This window comes from Rhipicephalus microplus, chromosome 6 (genome assembly GCF_043290135.1).
Source record: "Rhipicephalus microplus isolate Deutch F79 chromosome 6, USDA_Rmic, whole genome shotgun sequence".
Lineage (NCBI taxonomy): Eukaryota > Metazoa > Arthropoda > Arachnida > Ixodida > Ixodidae > Rhipicephalus > Rhipicephalus microplus.
This window is the reverse complement of record NC_134705.1, coordinates 105,427,114-105,445,923: the sequence shown is the minus strand read 5'-3', so window position 1 is coordinate 105,445,923 and position 18,810 is coordinate 105,427,114. Positions and strand designations below refer to the sequence as shown.

Genomic DNA, 18,810 nt, shown 5'->3' with positions numbered 1-18,810 from the left:
ACACCGCCCCTCAGAGCACGACCGGTTTTTCGCATTTTTTTTTGCTGTACGGAAGGCACCCGTCGCACACCATGGACAAGATACTCCCGTACACGCCAGATTCATCTGAGTGTGTACACATTTCTGAGACAGCCAGGCTTGCTGAAGAGTGTTGCGAGCTTTCCAAGACTTTTACGACGCATGAGCAAGAGCGGCAGAAGTGTGTTCTTAACGGCTCTAATACTTCTGAGCCTACGTTCTTTCCTGTTGCACTTGTATGGCTCTCAATTTCAATTTCTGTGGCTGGCCTCTCTTCCAAACTACTTCCCAAATACGAAGGCCCTTACCGTGTCATCGAGCGCACATCTCCGGTCAACTATCTGATCAAACCCGTAGAACAATCTGCGGACAAGTTCTACCGCGGGCGCGATATCATCAACGTGGAGCGCCTGAAGGCTTATTATGACCCGCTCATAGTAACAAGCTGTAAAGTCGCCAGGCGGCTCCCTCTTCGACCCCAGGGTAATTGAAGCGAAGCCTCCAAACATTTAAATAGGTCAAACTCTTGAGTACCTTCTAGTGGGGTTACCCAACAAGGACGCCACTCGCGCTGAGAGTCCGTGCTTGACCGTCACTGTCGCCATAGCGTATGAGCGCTAGTTGCCGGCTAATAAACGCCTTAGCAATATATATATATATATATATATATATATATATATATATATATATATATATATATATATATATATATATATATATATATATAGGTATCGGATATGGCACAATGGCAGCGTTGTCAGCAAGAATAAATATAATTATTTCCCAACAGTTTTGGGAGGGTCCTCCCTTCATCAAAGGATGAAGGGAGGACCCCTCCCGTATAACTCATCCCCTGATCTAGTATAACTATCCCCTGATGAAGGGAGGACCTCTCCCGAAACTGTTGGGAAATATATATATATTTATCCTTGTTGACAACACTCCCGTTCCTTTTATCTTATTCCTTTTATCTTAGGTATTTTATAAACAGCACACATTCACATCAATCATCAGCCGTGCCGTCGGGTATGTGTTACTTGTATTTGAGCGCAGTTTACTCAATTTGACTTATGTAGGAACAAACAGGGCTACCATCCTCCGGAGCAGAAGTGCTACTGATCAGCTTACCGCCTCGGGTGTTCCTAATACACATGTCGCTGCTGGCGTCCTTACGCAACTCTAAATATTTTATTATATCAAACATGGGCGAACCCCAAATCATAATTGTTTTTGCAAAGATGACGGTCGTGTTTCTTAGTGTGGTTCCATTCTTCTTGGTTAATGTGGTTTCACAAATAGTCTGAGTCATGCTAATCTAGCACCATTGTGATTATCCACTAGTGTTGTAGTACTAAGCACAAAACACGAAGAAAATATTTTGAAGTTCAATAATAAAAAGTTTTGGGGGGATGAAACACTCACCCTACTTGGACCAGGAATGGGCCTTCCTCGCGTTGGAGACTGAAAAGAATATGTAAAGTATTTATGATAAGTAATGCCTGTAGACATACTGAAGGCTTGTGTGTGATGTCATGTGGTCTACAGGGGCGGAATATGAGAACTCGTTTTATGGCACCTAGAAGACGTTTGTCTCTTTTGAAAAACAATTGAAGAACATAAGCATCATCTCGACCTTGTTTTAATGTGTTTAGAGAAAACTCTCTCGACACAGAACTACAAAAAGTTAATTCAGTGATTGTGACACACTGTTTTCGTTGTACCTTGTGCACAAAGGTGAAGTTAGGCCGGACACTCAGATTGTTGACGCTGTCAGGAACCTCAATAAGCCGCAGTCGCTTCCGGAGTTCGGAAGAATTCTGGCTGTATGCTCTTGTTTTCCCGCTTTTTACTTAAATTTGCTTAGAAACCTCAGTCACTGAGTTGCTCTAAGAGGACGTTCATTTGTAGTGGGCCTAAAATCGGGAGTCGGTGTTTAAGCAACTACAGTTCATTTTTACTGCCGGGCCAATATCACGCCATTATGATCGCTCTGCTGGCACGGAAATACAGAACCCAACCCAGCCTTCCGAAGCAAGCATCAGTGACTTTGATGATTATCTATCTATCTATCTATCTATCTATCTATCTATTGATCTATCTATCTAGCCGCCTACCACTTTTAACTCACCTGGCTGTTCCGATCATTGTATCTATACCAAAATGGCTATGCCGTAACAACTCTATGGCGAGCATAACTGAGCATATATATATATATATATATATATATATATATATATATATATATATATATATATATATATATATATATATATATATATATATATATATATATATATATATATATGCACATTGCGCACTGCTGCTTCGCTATCAACAAAATGCTGCGTATGTCTCAATATCTTTTTGTTCGCATTCATGTCAATATTGCTAAGAGTGATTATTCACAGTTGGGGGCCCCATGTTATGTCCTTAGGAAGTGCGTGTTAATGTAATATGCACGTATGGCCCGACGAGGGCCGGTCCCCGGCCATAACGTTGGCAATGAAGCATCGTTTTTCGTTTGCTCGTTCGCTTCATCTGGTGACTTATAACTCGACCCGAATCCAGGAAGTCTTTCAAGAAATACCAAATACCTATGGATTCTGGCAGGACGGCAACGAAAACGCTCAAATGGAAATTTCCGAAGAGGACAGTTTCTACGGCTGTCGTTGGCGACTCCCAAACGAAGTATATGTTTCAGCATTTCGACCCTCTTCGAGAGGGCACTCTTGCGTTCATCACACAGTTTGGCGCTGTGATACGTGACGTACATGGCCTTTTGGACTTCGTGCCATCTTTAAGGAGAACTCTGATTCTTCATGTTGAAACAAATAATTTGGTTCACAGCACTGGACGTGTGACGTTCCACAAGTAAAAGGCCCTGCTACAACTCATTCTGTCGAAACGCCCCATGATGGGGCGGATCTATGCAAATTTATTACTACCCCGTGCTTTAAACCACCGTTGTGACAAGCACAATGAAGCAATTGTCCGCCACTGTGTTCGCGAAGCGTGTGATTTCCATGACCGCCTACGGAGCTTCTGCTGTCGCTCTGACCGGGTGTTCTTTCTGGACCATGCCCTGGAATGGTTTTCGTCGGTGCTAGTCCTCGCGGCAGACGGCCTTCACCCAAACTTCTAGGGCGTTGCAATGATGGCTGGCCACATCAAGCAGCTGTGTTTCCGGAACGCAACGAACGCCTCGTCTCTCTCTTGGCTAGACCACATGCCTATTGGTTCCATGAAGCAATCCTCCAACGCCTACCAACCTGGTTTTGCGGAACTTGCGTCCTCGCCCCGCTCAGCTCCACCCCAACGCCTCGAAGTGCCCCAAAATCTACACCTAGCCACTTGCGCAAGAATAATATACCTACGCCACAGTTGCTGCGAAAGCAAACAACGAAGGACTCTCCACTCGTGAAAGGTCTTGAAACATTTCTTTGTCTCACCAGGACCCTTTAAGAAAATGCAATCGTGGGAAAAACACTTTATCTTCAAAGAATTGACTAATACCGACCTCATTCGACAACCCTATTCGGAGTCCCGACTTTCTCAGAATAAGAAAAGTTGTGAAAAAACGTGTGAAATTCAAACTTCACGCATCTACTCTAAACACCTATTTGAATGCCTTGACTGTACCGAAAGGACTTGTGATTTCGCTCAAACCAGCAACTTCCCAAATGTCACTACGCAACGTCGCCAAATGGAACGAAATATTTAAAGAACGCGTCCCTAGCTCTCATACGCATCATCATCGACCTTTATAATTTGCTGTTAAAGCGTTGCTAAACAGTGAACGACAGTTGCGCAAGGCTCGTATGTTGTATCCCTCTTAATCGGCTTCGCTGGTTAAATACGAACAGAAAAAAACAGTTAAAAACTGAACAGAAGAAAGCAAAAAAGTTTTTGCGTGACCACATTGCCCTTCCGAAACCACTGATCAACGAAGATTCCCTTCCCGTCGAATCATTCTGTTCTAGACGAGATGAACTATAAGCTAGTCCTAACGTAGTAAACGTTTCAAACGTGGTTTTAACTGACTCAGAAATGAGTGTGCTTGCTCGGGGCTTGAATTTCTGTTCAGCTTCTGGCGGCTACAATGAATTTAACTTGATAAAAGACTTAGATGAATTCGCGCGCAGTATGAGGCTAAGCGAATTCTTCCATAAACGTTCATCACCCATGAGTAACATGTCTTCCAATCAACACTGGACGCCGCCAACAAAACGCAATAAAATTCTTGATATGTACATTTCTGCAGTTCAGCGTGAGATCCTGCAGGCTTATGGGAAACGCATTTAATTCAAAGGAAACCTCACATTCAAAGAACGGAATGCAGTTAATTGTTTACAAGAACGCACAGATATTTTAATAAAACCCGCTGATAAATGAGGCGCAATCCTGATAATGAACACAACGAACTACGTTTGTGAAGCTCAGAGACAGTTAGATAATGACACGTTTTACAAGAGACTCAGTGAAAACCCCGCCGAAAAATTTAAGGACATCGTTACTGATACAATCAAGCATTTATTACTGGATGACAAACTTCCCGATAAAGCAAAGCACTTATTAGTCCCACTGAGCCCTGTTCCAGGAAGGTTTTACATATTGCCTAAAATACATAGGCCCAATAACCCCGGTCGTCCTATAGTGTCAGACATTGGCACTGTCACCGAACTACTTTAAAGCTATGTCGATGGCGTGATTAGTATACTACCTCCAACTTTTCCATCCTATCTGAAGGACACTTCTCATTTCCTCGCTGACATCATCTACCTCAATATACCTGCTGACTCACTTCTGGTAACATTAGATGTTGCGTCACTTTATACTAATATTCCCCTCAAAGACGGCATTCGTGCAGTAGTGGATGCTTATAACGACTCATCATGTGACAAATCTGTTAATAGCTTCTCATTAGCTACATTATTAAAACTCATCCTGGAGCTTAATAATTTTCAGTTCGGCGGTGTTCACTACATACAAGTTAGTTGCACTTCAATGGGCACCAAAATTGGTCCAAATTACGCGAATATATTTATGAGCCAATTGGAAAATCATTTGCTTTCAACGTGTAGACTACAACTATAAAACTACAAACGTTTTAGAGATGACATTTTTTTTATCTGGCATCACGGCGAAGCGGAACTCCTGACTTTCATTGCAGACTTTAACAAGGTTCATCCATTCATTCCATTGTCACAATCGTACTCGAAGGCATTCATCTGTTTCCTGGATGTAACAGTATTCCTTTGCGGCGAAAAATCATCTACTAAAGTATACAGAAAACCCACCAACGCTCACCAATACCTTCATTTCAAAAGCAGCCACGTAAAACATTGTAAGAAGAGTATTTCCTAGAGTCAAGCACTTCGTTTCAAAAGGCTGTGCTCTGAAAATTCACTCTGTTGAAAACTGTGATAAGCTTCGTGATGCCCTAACTGTACAACAGTACCCACCTCAGATTGTCGACAACACGATCATGCGCGCCGATTCAATGGACCGAAGAGCGCTTCTAAAATCAAATAAAGAGCCTGCGCACCGGAAGCACATCAATTTAATTCTGACACATTCTCCGTCGATTCCAATTGCTAACGCGATCCTCAAAAAGCACAACATACTATTGCAGAGAAATCGTCTCAAAGACGTCTTCCCGGAGCCTCCACGAACAGTTTAGTGCCGATCGAGAAACCTACAAGACATACTTACGTCATCCGAAATATCAACGCCAGCCCATGTGGGGTGTCGCCCATGTAACAAGGCACGCTGCAAGGTGTGCCCCCACATGACCACGTCGCATAATGTTAAGAACTCTGCGTCAAACTTCACTCTCTGGATAACAGGCAATTTCGACTGTGACACGAACAATGCAATCTACTTGCTTCAATGCTTATTGTGTGATCTCCAATATATTGGTCAAACGGAGACACCTTTCCGGTCGCGCTTCAAAAATCACAGGTAATACGCCTTGTGCCTGCCTAGCCTTCCCCTGTCAAAACACTTCGCTAACCCAGGCCACTCTTTCGACAACATAACTGCCATAATACTCGAATCTGGTTTTAAATCGCACTACGAAAGCGAAGTTCGTGAATCTTTTCTTATTCATAAATTTAACGCCATAGCGTCTGGAATTAACGAGAACTCAGTGAGGCTTACGTTTTTACCGGCAAAACAGATAAATCAACCGCCGTAGCCCACATACACGTTTGTTCACTGCCGTGATTACGTTGCGGTGTCATTAGTGACACATTAGTTAGTTCACCAGAACGCATGCACACTCAGTTACCACATTGTGAAATCAATGGTGATATTATGCTCATGTATATTTCATTGACAACAAACGTACCTTAAATTGGTATTGCCTTCTTTTATTGTTTCTATTCACTCACAAGTGTTGCGATATCACAAGTGTCCCTCATAATATTTGTATCTATGTTTTCAAGTCACCTTGCTCTACCATATTCTGTATAACGCACTGCTGTTCCGCTATGAACATATTGCTGCGTATGTCTGAATTTAATTTTGTTAACATGCATGTCAATATTGCTAAGAGTGATTATTCACAATCGGGGGCCCCCATGCTATGTCCTTAAGAAGTGCGTGTTAGTGTAATATGCACGTATGCCCTGACAAAGGCCGGTCCCCAGCCGTAACGTTGGCAATAAAGCATCGTTTTTCGTTCGCTCGTTCGCTTCATCTGGTGACTTATAACACGACCCGAATCCAGGAAGAATATATATATATATATATATATATATATATATATATATATATATAGAGAGAGAGAGAGAGAGAGAGAGAGAGAGAAAGAGAGAGAGAGACGCTCAAAATGCCTTGAGTATGCAAAAAAATGCTTATTTATGCCAGACACGTGTCGCACACACCCGCATATCACACGTGTTCATGTGCCGTAAGTAATGTGTGTATATATCTACCTAAGAACGGCGAGAAGAGACAAAAATACCGGCACCATTAGGCACGCGAATAGAAATGATAAATGTATTATTTCCTGCAGAAGCTGAACCCCAAGAAGTCTACCACAGCGCCATGTCAAGTCAGGGAATTCCTTTTATCTTATGTATTTTATAAACAGCACACATTCACATCAATCATCAGCCGTGCCGTCGGGTATGTGTTACTTGTATTTGAGCGCAATTTACTCAATTTGACTTATGTAGGAACACACAGGGCTACCTTCCTCCGGAGCAGAAGTGCCACTGATCAGCTTACCGCCTCGGGTGTTCCTAATACACATGTCGCTGTTGGCGTCCTTACGCAACTCTAAATATTTTATTATATCAAACATGGGCGAACCCAAAATCATAATTGTTTTAGCAAAGACGACGGTGATGTTTCTTAGTGTTATTTCATTTTTCTTGGTTAATGTGGTTTCACAAATAGTCTGAGTCATGCTAAACTAGCACCATTGTGATTATCCACTAGTGTTGTAGTATTAAGCACAAAACACGAGGAAAATGTTTTGAAGTTCAATAATAAAAAGTTTTTAGGGGATAAAACACTCACCCTACTTGGACCAGGAATGGGGCTTCGTCGCGTCGGTGACTGAAAGGAATATGTAGAGTATTTAGAATAAGTAATGCCTGTAGACATAATGCAGGCTTGTGTGTGATGTCTTGTGGTCTACCGAGGCCGAGTATGAGAACTCGTTTTATGAAACCTAGACGACGTTTGTATCTTTTGAAAAACAATTGAAGAACGTAAGTATCATCTGTCGTAAGTGTTTAGAAAAAACTGTCTTGACACTGAACTAAAAAAAAAAGGTTGATTCAGTGATTGTGACACACTGCTTTTTTGGTACCTTGTGCACAAAGATGACGTTAGGCTGGACACTCAGATTATTAACGCTGTCAGGAACATCAATAGACCGCAGTCGCTTCGGGAGTTTGGAAGATTTCTGGCCGTATGCTCTTGTTTCCCGCTTTTTACCTAAATTTGCTGAGAAAACTCAGTCACTGACTTGCTCTAAGAGGACGTTCATTTGTAGTGGGCCCAAAATTGGGAGTCGGTGTTTAAGCAACTACAATTCATCTCTACTGCCGGGACAATATTACGCCATTATGATCGCTCTGCTGCCACGGAAATCCAGCAACCAACCTAGTTTTAAATGCGAAGCCTTTCAAAGCAAGCTTCAGTGACTTTGATGACTATCTATCTATCTATCTATCTATCTATCTATCTATCTATCTATCTATCTATCTATCTATCTATCTATCTGTCTATCTATCTATCTATCTATCTATCTATCTATCTATCTATCTATTTATCTATCTATCTATCACACTCTATCTATCTATCTATCTATCTGTCTATCTAACTGTCTATCGCTCTATCTATCTATCTATCTATATATCTGTACCAATTTATCTCTCATTCTATCGATCTATTTATCTAGCCGCCTACGACTTTCAACTCGCTTGACCGTTCCGTTCATTGTATCAGTACCAAAATTGCTATGCCATAACAACTCTATGGCGAGGATAACTAAGTATTCATAATAAAAAAATCATGATACATATTTCCTGATTTTCATGATTTACACTTTATGTTGTTATGTTGTTTTGTTCCCATGACATAATGCAAAACAGGTATGGTATGCCATGATTGCTTGGCGAATGTAAGTGACAGAGCTAACGTGAAAATTGTGAGGCGCATGTCATGTAAGTAATGACTACCTGCCACGCTAATGATGCACTCGCCACCGTTTCGCCATGTTCACATATGTCAATTTTGGTATAATGGAACGCGAACGGACGACAAAGCTAAGTGACACGCCAAAACTTGATAATCCTGGGATGCGTGTAATGTGAAATTTGTCTACATGCTACGATCATGGTGCACTTACGGCTGCTTCGCTAGCTTCACATATACAAAATTTTGTATCATGGGACGTGATTAGACGACACAGGAACATGACACTTACAAACATGATATTCGTGATATGCGTGTCATGTAAAGCGTGGCTACCTGCCATGCTCATAGCGTGCTCTCGGCGTATAGCTAGCTTGACACATAAAATTGGGTATTACGTGACGTGAAGAGACGTCGAATGTAAACGACACATCCAAACATAATAATCTTGACAATCATATAATGTAAAACACGACTACATGCTAGAATCGTCATGCGTGCTCTTTGTCTTCTTTATTGTAAAATATGTGTTTCACGCAACAAAGCCTGCAAACAGAGAGTGACACTTTGGCAGCCACTGTTGCTTTTGTTACCTTTTCTGCGCTGAAAGAAGAAGAAAATTTCAGGCCTTATTTTCCATGTAAGAGAAAATATTTTTCAAAACTAACAGGCACTGATGTAAGAAAAGGATACGGTATCCTATTAGAAGGAATTGTAATGCTAATCAGAAGAAGGGGAGGTAAAGAGAACTCGCCACAAGCAGAGACTGAACCTGAGCCTTTAAATAACGCGTTTATTGCTTTACCATGAAACTCGCCCTAATGCCAACAGGTGACGCTGGCTAACGCTCCATTGTTTCAAAGAACAAATAGACCCTACAAAGTAGACGGTTGGACGACTTCCATCGTAGCAACAAGTTACAACATCTAGAAAAGAAGAGTTCTACGCTCACTATATTGACAAAGGTGACGCTGACTGAAGCTTTTACGTTTAGATTATTTTACACCTGTACAATAAATTGATAGGACGTGGAAATGACAGCCACCATAGCTCATGTTCGAACACAAACAGATTATTTGAAGGTGGCAAGTTTGGTGCCGGCCTGTGACAAATTATTTTTTGTCTACTTTTCATTCTCCGCATTTACATTACAATCACTTCTCATACCACTCTTGTAATTTGCTTTCCATCAATGCCTAGTAGTTATCATCATTATCTTTTTCTGTGGCGTTAAGGTTTTGTTGATTACTATAAGTCAGCGAATCATCTCAGTGGCCTCAGCAAAGCCCTTGGGTCCCTTTTGTTTTTATGTGGTTTTGGCACGTGCGCTTGGGACCATAATATTGACGTGGGACGCTTTTGCAATGTTCACCAAGCAGATGCAATGTATTGGGATAAAACACATACCGTAGTTCCGCCAATTACTACAGTCTCAATAAGTGGACGTCTGAAAGGCTGGAAAGAGGATAGCACAATATTAAAGGACTGGATAAACACACGCGAATAATCTGAACTGAATGTTTATGTACACAAAGGCTTTAGGAAAAAAAAGAAATTGTGGAACTCCCAATATTGCACGAAAGTTAAATTGCACAAATTACATGTATGCATTTGAATATTGAATCTGCACATATTTAAACAAATATATGAGCCAGCATATACAATGCAACTTTTTCAACTTATAATGTCACGAAATGCTTTCATTAGGTGTTTGTGATGAATGTTGTAGGTAGAGGTGACTTTTCATTCAGGACCTCTGTTCCAGCCCGGTGGTTTTGCTGCATTATTTATTCGTGAAGACGGCGTGGCTAGCATTCATTTTTCTGACGAATGCACAGCACATGAGAGTACCATGTTTCCCCGTCATCTTTCATCGGCATCAGGTTTCCGAGATACAAGGTTGTGGAGGGCTTTGAATTAACACTTTGATGCTAAATATCCAGTGGTGTTTTTGTGCATAACACTACTGTATATAGGTTTGTATGTGCAACTTTTAATAAAAGTTTGTGGTAAATTTGCAGTGGCGCAGTACTTCCATTTTGCATTTTGCAGTAATACACAGTCTCACTATGCTGACCGCCATCCTAGTGCAACTTTCTATTGTTACAAATTGGCGCAGCCACGTACACTTTTTATAGGAACATTCAACTGAAGATGTGGATGGACTTCACCATTGGAGCGACCTAACGCGGTGGCATCAGGATCTTGACTGCAACGGCTCACGATGAAAAGGAAGTAGCCTTTCGGAAGCAGTGAGCAATGACGCGTTTGTTTCTACATAAGCACTAAAACGAAGCATACTGGAGATTGCTACTTGCTATAAGAACAGTGAGGACTAGCAGAAAACCTTAATGTCATGATAATCTGAAGCAGCATCCAGTAAGAATTGGCGCGAAGCCTGCTACCACTGTTCCGTCTGACAGTTCCGTCGGGCTTTTCAGCAACTTTCTTGATCTACAGCAAGAACAAAATAGGTAGCAAACTGATTTATTGCGCTTGCTTCTAAATGTGACAGAAACATTAGGTAAACCGAGTCGTGAACACATGAAGCCAGAGATGTTTGACGGAGAGTGTAGTAGTTCCGAGCCCTAGCTAACGTTTTACGAGTATGCATGCAATAAAAACTACTGGCACAGTTACGAAGATAAACTGAAAACCATGCGGTTATTCTTATCAGGCATAGCCAAGAGTTGATACGAATGCCGTGCCAATGCTCACAAGACAAACCATAGATAGAGCGGAAAGCAAGCTTTTTGAGCTGCTTCGGCAAAACCAAGGTGTTGCTATGGGATAAAGCAATCATGTTCTAATACAGGTCTGGATCTGCACTCAATTATTTTTATGAGAAAAGGCGTTTCTGCACCTGGCGGACTCCTCATTACCTGTGACGTCCGTGGTTCGCTTGTCATCCATGGTTTAAGTCCGGACCACCAGAAGCAAATACTAATACGAGGACTTAAGACAGCCGAAGAACTTCTGCAGAAATTGTAAAACCTTTATCTCTAGGATCTAGAAACCCAGCGTCAACCCATGACACTTTTGCAAAGAATACAGGGCCACATGAGCTGAGGAACGACGCCCGCTTCCAAACTGCAGACCTACTGCAACACCCGTGCCCTTTTTGACCGGTCAAAGAGACTCAAAACATGGCGAAGAGCAAGACGATATCAAGGGAAGGTGTTTTTTTGTCTCATACAAGTTCATTGTACATGTCTGTTTTTTTGACGGAAAGAAATGGAGTGCGTTAGTTGACAGCAGAGCGAGCGTCATTGTTATAAATACAAATATTGTTGAGAGGGTGACAGTAAAACAGCAAAGGCCAGTAGAAGTACACGAATACGATGAAAGGTTAGATGTTCGCGATAAATAAATTTGTGTAACCATATCGTGTCTCGGCAACACTGTCACCTCTTAAGCACTTGTACTCGACGGAGTGCCATGAATTACTCCTTTCACGTCCAGTCATTAGTGCACTTTGCCCTAATATCTACTGGACAGGAGAAATTACCACAGAAGAAAAGTGCAGCAGTATCAATGCTACAGTTTAGCCTTTAAGGACTCCACGAAAGCCATCGTCAGGTAAAGACGTTAGGACGCTTTATCCGGAATTTCTGTGCATCAAAGTATATCGTATGGCAACCGCAAAGTTTGAGGTGCCATTCAGGCTAAGATATACGACGGTGGTGAAAAAAAAGCCCTATAATATGTCAAAAGAAAAGAGAGTGTGACTTCAGAACAATATTAAAAAATCTTAGATGCGCAAATCATCCATTCATTGAAGTCTACGTTCGCATAGCCCATCACTATTGCACCAAAGGAAGATGGAAGTCTTCGGCTCTGCATTGACTTCAGACAAGTTTGAAGCAGACTGAGCGTTTTCCATTCCTTATACCACGTATAGACTCTACCATAGATGACACGGGTGGCTGCAGTGTTTTCTCGCGCATAGACCTATTCAAAGGATTTTGACAAGTCCCACTTTTTAAGGAACGCAAAATATATTCTGCCTTAGTCACGCCCTTTGACATCATTCAGTACAACCGACTCCCATTTAGATGGAAACACTCACCCGCTTGGTTCCAAGAAATCATGAACGACGTCTTGCGACCGTTTCTGAGGAAGTTTGTAACATATTCATATATGATATCCTAGCTTACTCCCGCAACAAGGAAGAGCGGTCAAACAATCTGGCTAGTGTACTTCAAGCGCTTTGTGACGCCGAGTGCAAAATTATTGTCAAGAAGAGTGAGTTTTTCCAAAAAAAGTTGTGTTTCTCGAAAGAGTATTTCATGGCCAAACCAAGGCAACAAAACAGGAATCAGCCGAATGAATCGCAAAAGTGCAGAAGCCATATGACTTGCAATATTTTGGTATTTCTGGGTCTTGCACGGAATTTCCGACCATTTATTAGAGATTATGCAACGAAAACCAAATGCCTCACAGAAATGAATAGAAAGAATGTGTCATTTTAGTGAACAGCAGAGTAAATTCATTTATCGCAGCCTTCTGACCATTATTTCGCTGGATCCAGTTCTAGCTCTTCCTGCCTTCAAGTTGCCCTTTGAACTTAACACCGATGCTTCTTATATGGCACAGACAGACTTCCTTACTGGAGAGATACCGACTCTCCACGCAGCCACAGAGGGTTGTCGGGTACTATTCGTAAACCTTTTCAAAAACGCAACTGAACTACACGACTACAGAGAAGAAAACCTTGGCAGTCCTAATGGCCGCACGCTATTTTAGACCTTACTTGGAAGGCAGGAGCTTCACGATCTTTACTGATCACCAAGCTTTAACGTAAATCATTAACCTCACTGAGCCTCTAGGAAAAATTTCTAGGTGGGTGAGTGAACTCCAGCAGTTTACTTTCGCGGCTCACCACAGGCCTGGGGAACATCTCAAGGTGGCAGATGCACTTTCAAGACTTGCGGTAATTTCTGGTTAGGAAAATGTCAAAGCAGCATTCTTAGATAGAACTGAAAAACTCAAGTTTTACAACGAAAAGTTCACAGTCCCAGAAACAATGGTGCCTCAAATTTCGGAACACTATCACGACTTCCCACACTCAGGTGGTCACGACGGTTTTTGGAGCACATATCACAAGATTCGTCAGCTTTTGCGGTAGAAACACAATAAATATGATTTTTAGCGGTATGCTTAGTCTTGTCATCAATGTCAAAATCACAAAGCCAGGTAGCTTCACAGAATGGACGAGATGGCTTTGCCTCAACATTCCGACGTACCGTTTGAAGTCATTCATCTGGATTTCGCAGAGCTCAAGAAGAAGGCTGGTGAAGTAAGAAAAACGCAGTCTTTCTTATTTCAACAGAACAGTGCACAAGAATAGTGGCTGCATGGCTGGGAAGGAAAGATTCAAATAGTGTGAGCGCTTTTTTCAGCAGAGGAATGTTCAAGAAATCAAAAGTAGTGATATTAGATAATTGACCAGCTTTTTCCGTTCCCTATACCACGTATAGGCTCTATCACAGATGACACGGGTGGCTGCAGAGTTTTATCGAGCATAGACCTATGTGAAGAATTTCACAAGTTCCGCTCTCTAAAAAATACAAGAAATATTCTGCCATCGTCACGCTCTTCAACATCTGTGAGTATAACCGACTCCTATTTGGATGACATAACTCACCCGCTTGGTTCCAGAAAAGGACAAACGACGTCTTGCTACCATTTCTCGGCAACTTTTAGAACGTCTACATAGACATTAAAATAGTTCACTCCCGCAACGAGGAAGAGCACTCAAACCATCTGGATAGTGTACTTCAAGCACTTTGTGATACATTGTTCTAATATTACTGAGAATTTACGGGTTTCCTCGTTTAATTTAAACCAAGCGCCTGCCGAATTGATCAAGGTACCAGTTAGTATAATGCAGGTGCCAGTGAATTTATTCCTGGCTACACCATGACTTCGAAGTGACCCAGAATTTTCGTGAACACTCTTAATGAATCGCTCTAGAGAGAGTTTAAGAAAAAAATATTATCCAAATATGTATGATTGACAACTATTGAGCCTTTAGTGACACAGTGTGACTCGTGTGACTTCATCACGCTTATCACCAGCGTACGCACTATTCACACCTTCGACATGTATATCAAAGAAAACGCAGCCCATGCAGTATCAACTTGGTGCCTATTGCCCGATGAGGTCAATTACGTGGGCAATAGGTATTAAGGTGCTGCTGCGTAGACGGCCATCTTACGTCTGAGTGTCCAGATGTGTTTCTACCGCCTTCATCTACCTAATCAGCCACATCGGGCGTCGCAGTGGTGTAGGGTGTCTTTCTCCTCCTCGGGTGTGTTCGTGGAAAGCGTAACCCCTAAGTTCAGCCTTTGCCAGTCTGTCTTGGTTCCTCATACCCAAATCTGAATGTATGCAGTTCGTTTGTCTTTTGATTCCATCCTAGTTTGCATAGAAGCTTCTTAGTCTGGCCAGCCACGGTGGTCTAGTGGCTAAGGTACTCGGCTGCTGACCCGCAGGTCGCGGGATCAAATCCCGGCTGTGGCGGCTGCATTTCCGATGGAGCCGGAAAGGTTGTACACAGATTTGGGTGTTGTACTCAGATTTGGGTGAACCTTAAAGAGCCCCAGGTGGTCGAAATTTCTGGAGCCCTCCACTAAGGCGTCTCTCATAATCATATGGTGGTATTGGGACGTTAAATCCCACATATCAATCAAATCAAACAAATCAATCGATTGACAGCTATCTCGTCCCGGCTCAACGAGAGCACCCTATTACCCTGTTGTGTGAATTCGGGCTTTCGTTTGACTTTCTTTAAGCGGTGCTACAAAGAATGAACACTGTTCTTAACACAATTCACGCGGCGAAGAGGAAGCCGTTGTGCCAGTGCCCCTATCGTGTGTCGCCGGTGGAGCATCGCGTAATTACAGAACAAGATGACATGCTACAGTGCGGAGTCATCAAGCCTTCTTGTACTTCTTTGTCTTTCCTAGTTGTACACGTCAAAAAAGACAGTTCTATCCGGTTCTGCGTAGACTAAAGGCGCCTAAAGAACATTATGAAGAAAGATGTTTTCCCTCCTCTTTGCATAGATGACGCTCTCGTTTGTTTCCAAGGTGCAGAATTCTATTCCTCGCATGGCCCCCGTTCAGGTTATTGGCAGGTGCCAATGGCTGAGTCTCATCGTCCGAAAACAGCGTTCGTCACACCGGATGACTTCTATGAACTTACTGCAATGCAATTCGGACTGTGCAATGCGCCCGCCACATTCAAGCAAATGATGGGCAGCATTTTTCGTGGTCGCAAATGAAACATATGGTTGTCCTATTTTAACGACGTTGTGGTCTTTTCACCCGATTTCACTTCGCATTTCACTCGTCTGCGTAATATTCTACAGTCCCTTACAAACGCCAAGCTTCAGCTTAACCAGACGAAAGGTCACTTCGGGGCTAAACAACTGATCATACTTGGACACGTCCTTTCCAAAGCCGGTAACCTTCCCGACCCTGACTACCTTCGTGTGGTTGCAGAATTTCCTAAGCCGATTACAGGTAAAGAACTATGGAGCTTTGTGGACCTGTGCTCCTATTTTTGTCGGTTTGTCCGGAATTTCACTTCCATCATCGCTACGCTCACCCAGCTCCTTGCTGGCCCTGTGGATCTTTCCACTTGAACAGCAGCCTGTGACAAATCCTTCCGAATATACACTGCGCCAACTCCTTACCTTTCCACCCGTACTGCGCTGACCGAAGAACAAACACATGCAAGTGGCGTCGGTCTTGGTGCAGTACTCGCGCAACGCAAACGAGGTTTTACGGAATATGTCTTCGCCTATGCCAGTCGGGGCCTTACTAAGGCAGAAGCCAACTATTCTGTTACCGAAAAGGGATGCTTCGCGATTGTGTGGGCGTTTAACAAGTTTCTATCTTATCTGTTCAGCCGAACTTTTATGCGATAACTCACCACGACGCACTCTGGTGGTTGGCTTCACTGAAAGATCCATCTGGTCACCTCGGACGTTGGGCTCTACGCCTCCAGGAATTCAAAATTCGTGGCATCTACTGATCGTAACGGAAGCACTCTGACGAAGATGCGCTTTAACCACCACCCGTGAAATCTGATTAATCAGAAATATCACCTTTTCACTTTTCCCTCTCTGCCATCAGCGTCACAGACATGTTCTCTATGTATACTGATTCCGATAACTCTAATTTGGACGTCCTTCTTTCTTTCGTGACGTACGATTACAATACGGCGATTCAATGAACTACAGACATTTCTCAATTTTGTTCTTTTATATGGTCGTTATTCATGCAGCCCACTTGACACAATTCTTCCACACAATCCTGATGCCTTCGAGGTCTGCCCAGTTTCTTGAATGGCCGAACAATCCGAACAGTGTCGTAAGCTTGCACGGTCTATCACAGCCGATAATCAAGCCCTCGAAAAAGATCAGTATGACCGTGATCTTGTTCAGGACATTTTTAATTAAATGTATATAATAAGAGGTTGGTGTCAATGCGCTTTAACCACCACCAACCAACCTGGACACTTTCCCCGTCGGTTATCTCGTGTAACTTCGACTGCCTTTCCACTCTCCTGGACTGACTCCCAAGTTCGCACCGAAGTACACAGGCCCTTACCGCGTCATACAGCACTCTTCATCTGTAATCTATGTGATTCAACCACTCAAGCCGTCCCCGTACAAGCGCCGCTTTGGTCGTGAGACAGTCAACGTCAGTCGCCTCAAGCCCTGCTACGACCCCCTTGTTCTCTCGTCACCTCGAGTCGCCAGGATGGCTCGTCTTCTTTGCCGGGGTATTGTAGTGGAGAACTTGCAAGGCAATAAAACCTGTGAGACCTTCTCTCAGTGTAAAGCACGAGCATGTGCACGAGCTGTAGCTGCTAGACTGCTCGAGCATTGTTGTTCATAACGGCTGTCTGCTTACTACCTGGCGTCGCTATTAACCTCTCTTGCATATGTAACTTCATTCTTCATGAATTGTTTAGTTTGCTTTCATCTCAGGCTGAATTCCGTATTCTTTTGTGTTTTTTTTTCGAAGCCCCAACCCCTGTTTTAGACTGCCTCAAAGTAAATAGGTTACTGTGAAGAGAAGGAATGCACTACACCAAGTTGCCCCCCAAAATTTTTATCATACGTAAAGAGGATACAAAGTTTGCATACCAGTTGAGAAAATAGTAAATATGGCGCTTTCATATCCTACAGAAGTGTTTCAGATGGCAGTGTTGAGCTGCCAAAGGTCTTGTACACAATCAATTTTGTGTGTGTCTGACTTGCTTAGGTATGGCTTCATTGGCGTCCAAGCGCTGCATTGAGCCAATAAAGAATATCATATTTACCAAAGTAAGAAAAAGAACTTTTGTAGGGCTACACACATAATTTTTATAAATTATTATAGTATAACTGAGTGTTATATATTGTTAAGGCAAGGTTTTACATTATTTTTAGTGTGTCGTGCCTCGGGTTTTGTCGTTTCTGTTCAGTGTTCAGCAATTCTATGTCTACCTAACTAAAACACAATATTGCTAAGAAAACTTTGCAGTGAATGTCTTTTTTGCTGTACTGAGTTATGGTTTCAATTGTGCACCAGTTAAGAGTTCACTAGTATTTTGTTGACAGTTCAGTGTAATATAGATAACACAAACATAACACACTTGTGCAATGTACACTTTTTTGCGTACTTACTGGACCTTGAAAAGGTGCACCCTGAAAATGAAATACCCTCAGAGTTAAGAACAATTTACGCACTCCCCCACATATTCCTAAGTGTAGCTTAATTTTAAGAACTTCATAATAAAGAGGAGATTTACTACTGAATTAACCGTTATTTTCCAAAAAAAGCCAATGTGCATGAAGAGCCTTTATTTGCTAATATATGTATATATTACTATAATTTATCAAGTAGGACGAGGGAAAAACTTGGATATATCTAGCACGTGTGCTTAGCGTCTTCATGTAAAAGAAACAACACTATTATTTCGCGCTTCTTACGCCATCTCTGTCGCAATATTTCTGCTGCTCATTCCGAAATACAACGTCTATCTGAAAACTGATTTTGTGCTGGAGTAAACTTGAATATAAAGCTTAAATTTGAAAGTCATTCTTTCTTATGCACTAATCTTGGTTCATTGGTTGATATG

The 18,810-nt window shown here is 42.3% G+C and overlaps 1 protein-coding gene across 1 annotated transcript in view; it reads right to left on the bottom strand.

The window, feature by feature from the left end:
* LOC142765972 (uncharacterized) overlaps window positions 1-18,810 on the bottom strand; it is a 156,535-nt gene that overhangs the window by 122,089 nt on the left and 15,636 nt on the right. Inside the window, exons 4-7 of the mRNA XM_075867780.1 lie at window positions 18,356-18,376; window positions 10,078-10,125; window positions 7,546-7,584; window positions 1,441-1,479 (exon numbers count right to left, since the gene is read on the bottom strand). Coding sequence (XP_075723895.1) covers window positions 1,441-1,479; window positions 7,546-7,584; window positions 10,078-10,125; window positions 18,356-18,376 — 147 coding nt within the window. The remainder of the gene's footprint in view (window positions 1-1,440; window positions 1,480-7,545; window positions 7,585-10,077; window positions 10,126-18,355; window positions 18,377-18,810) is intronic.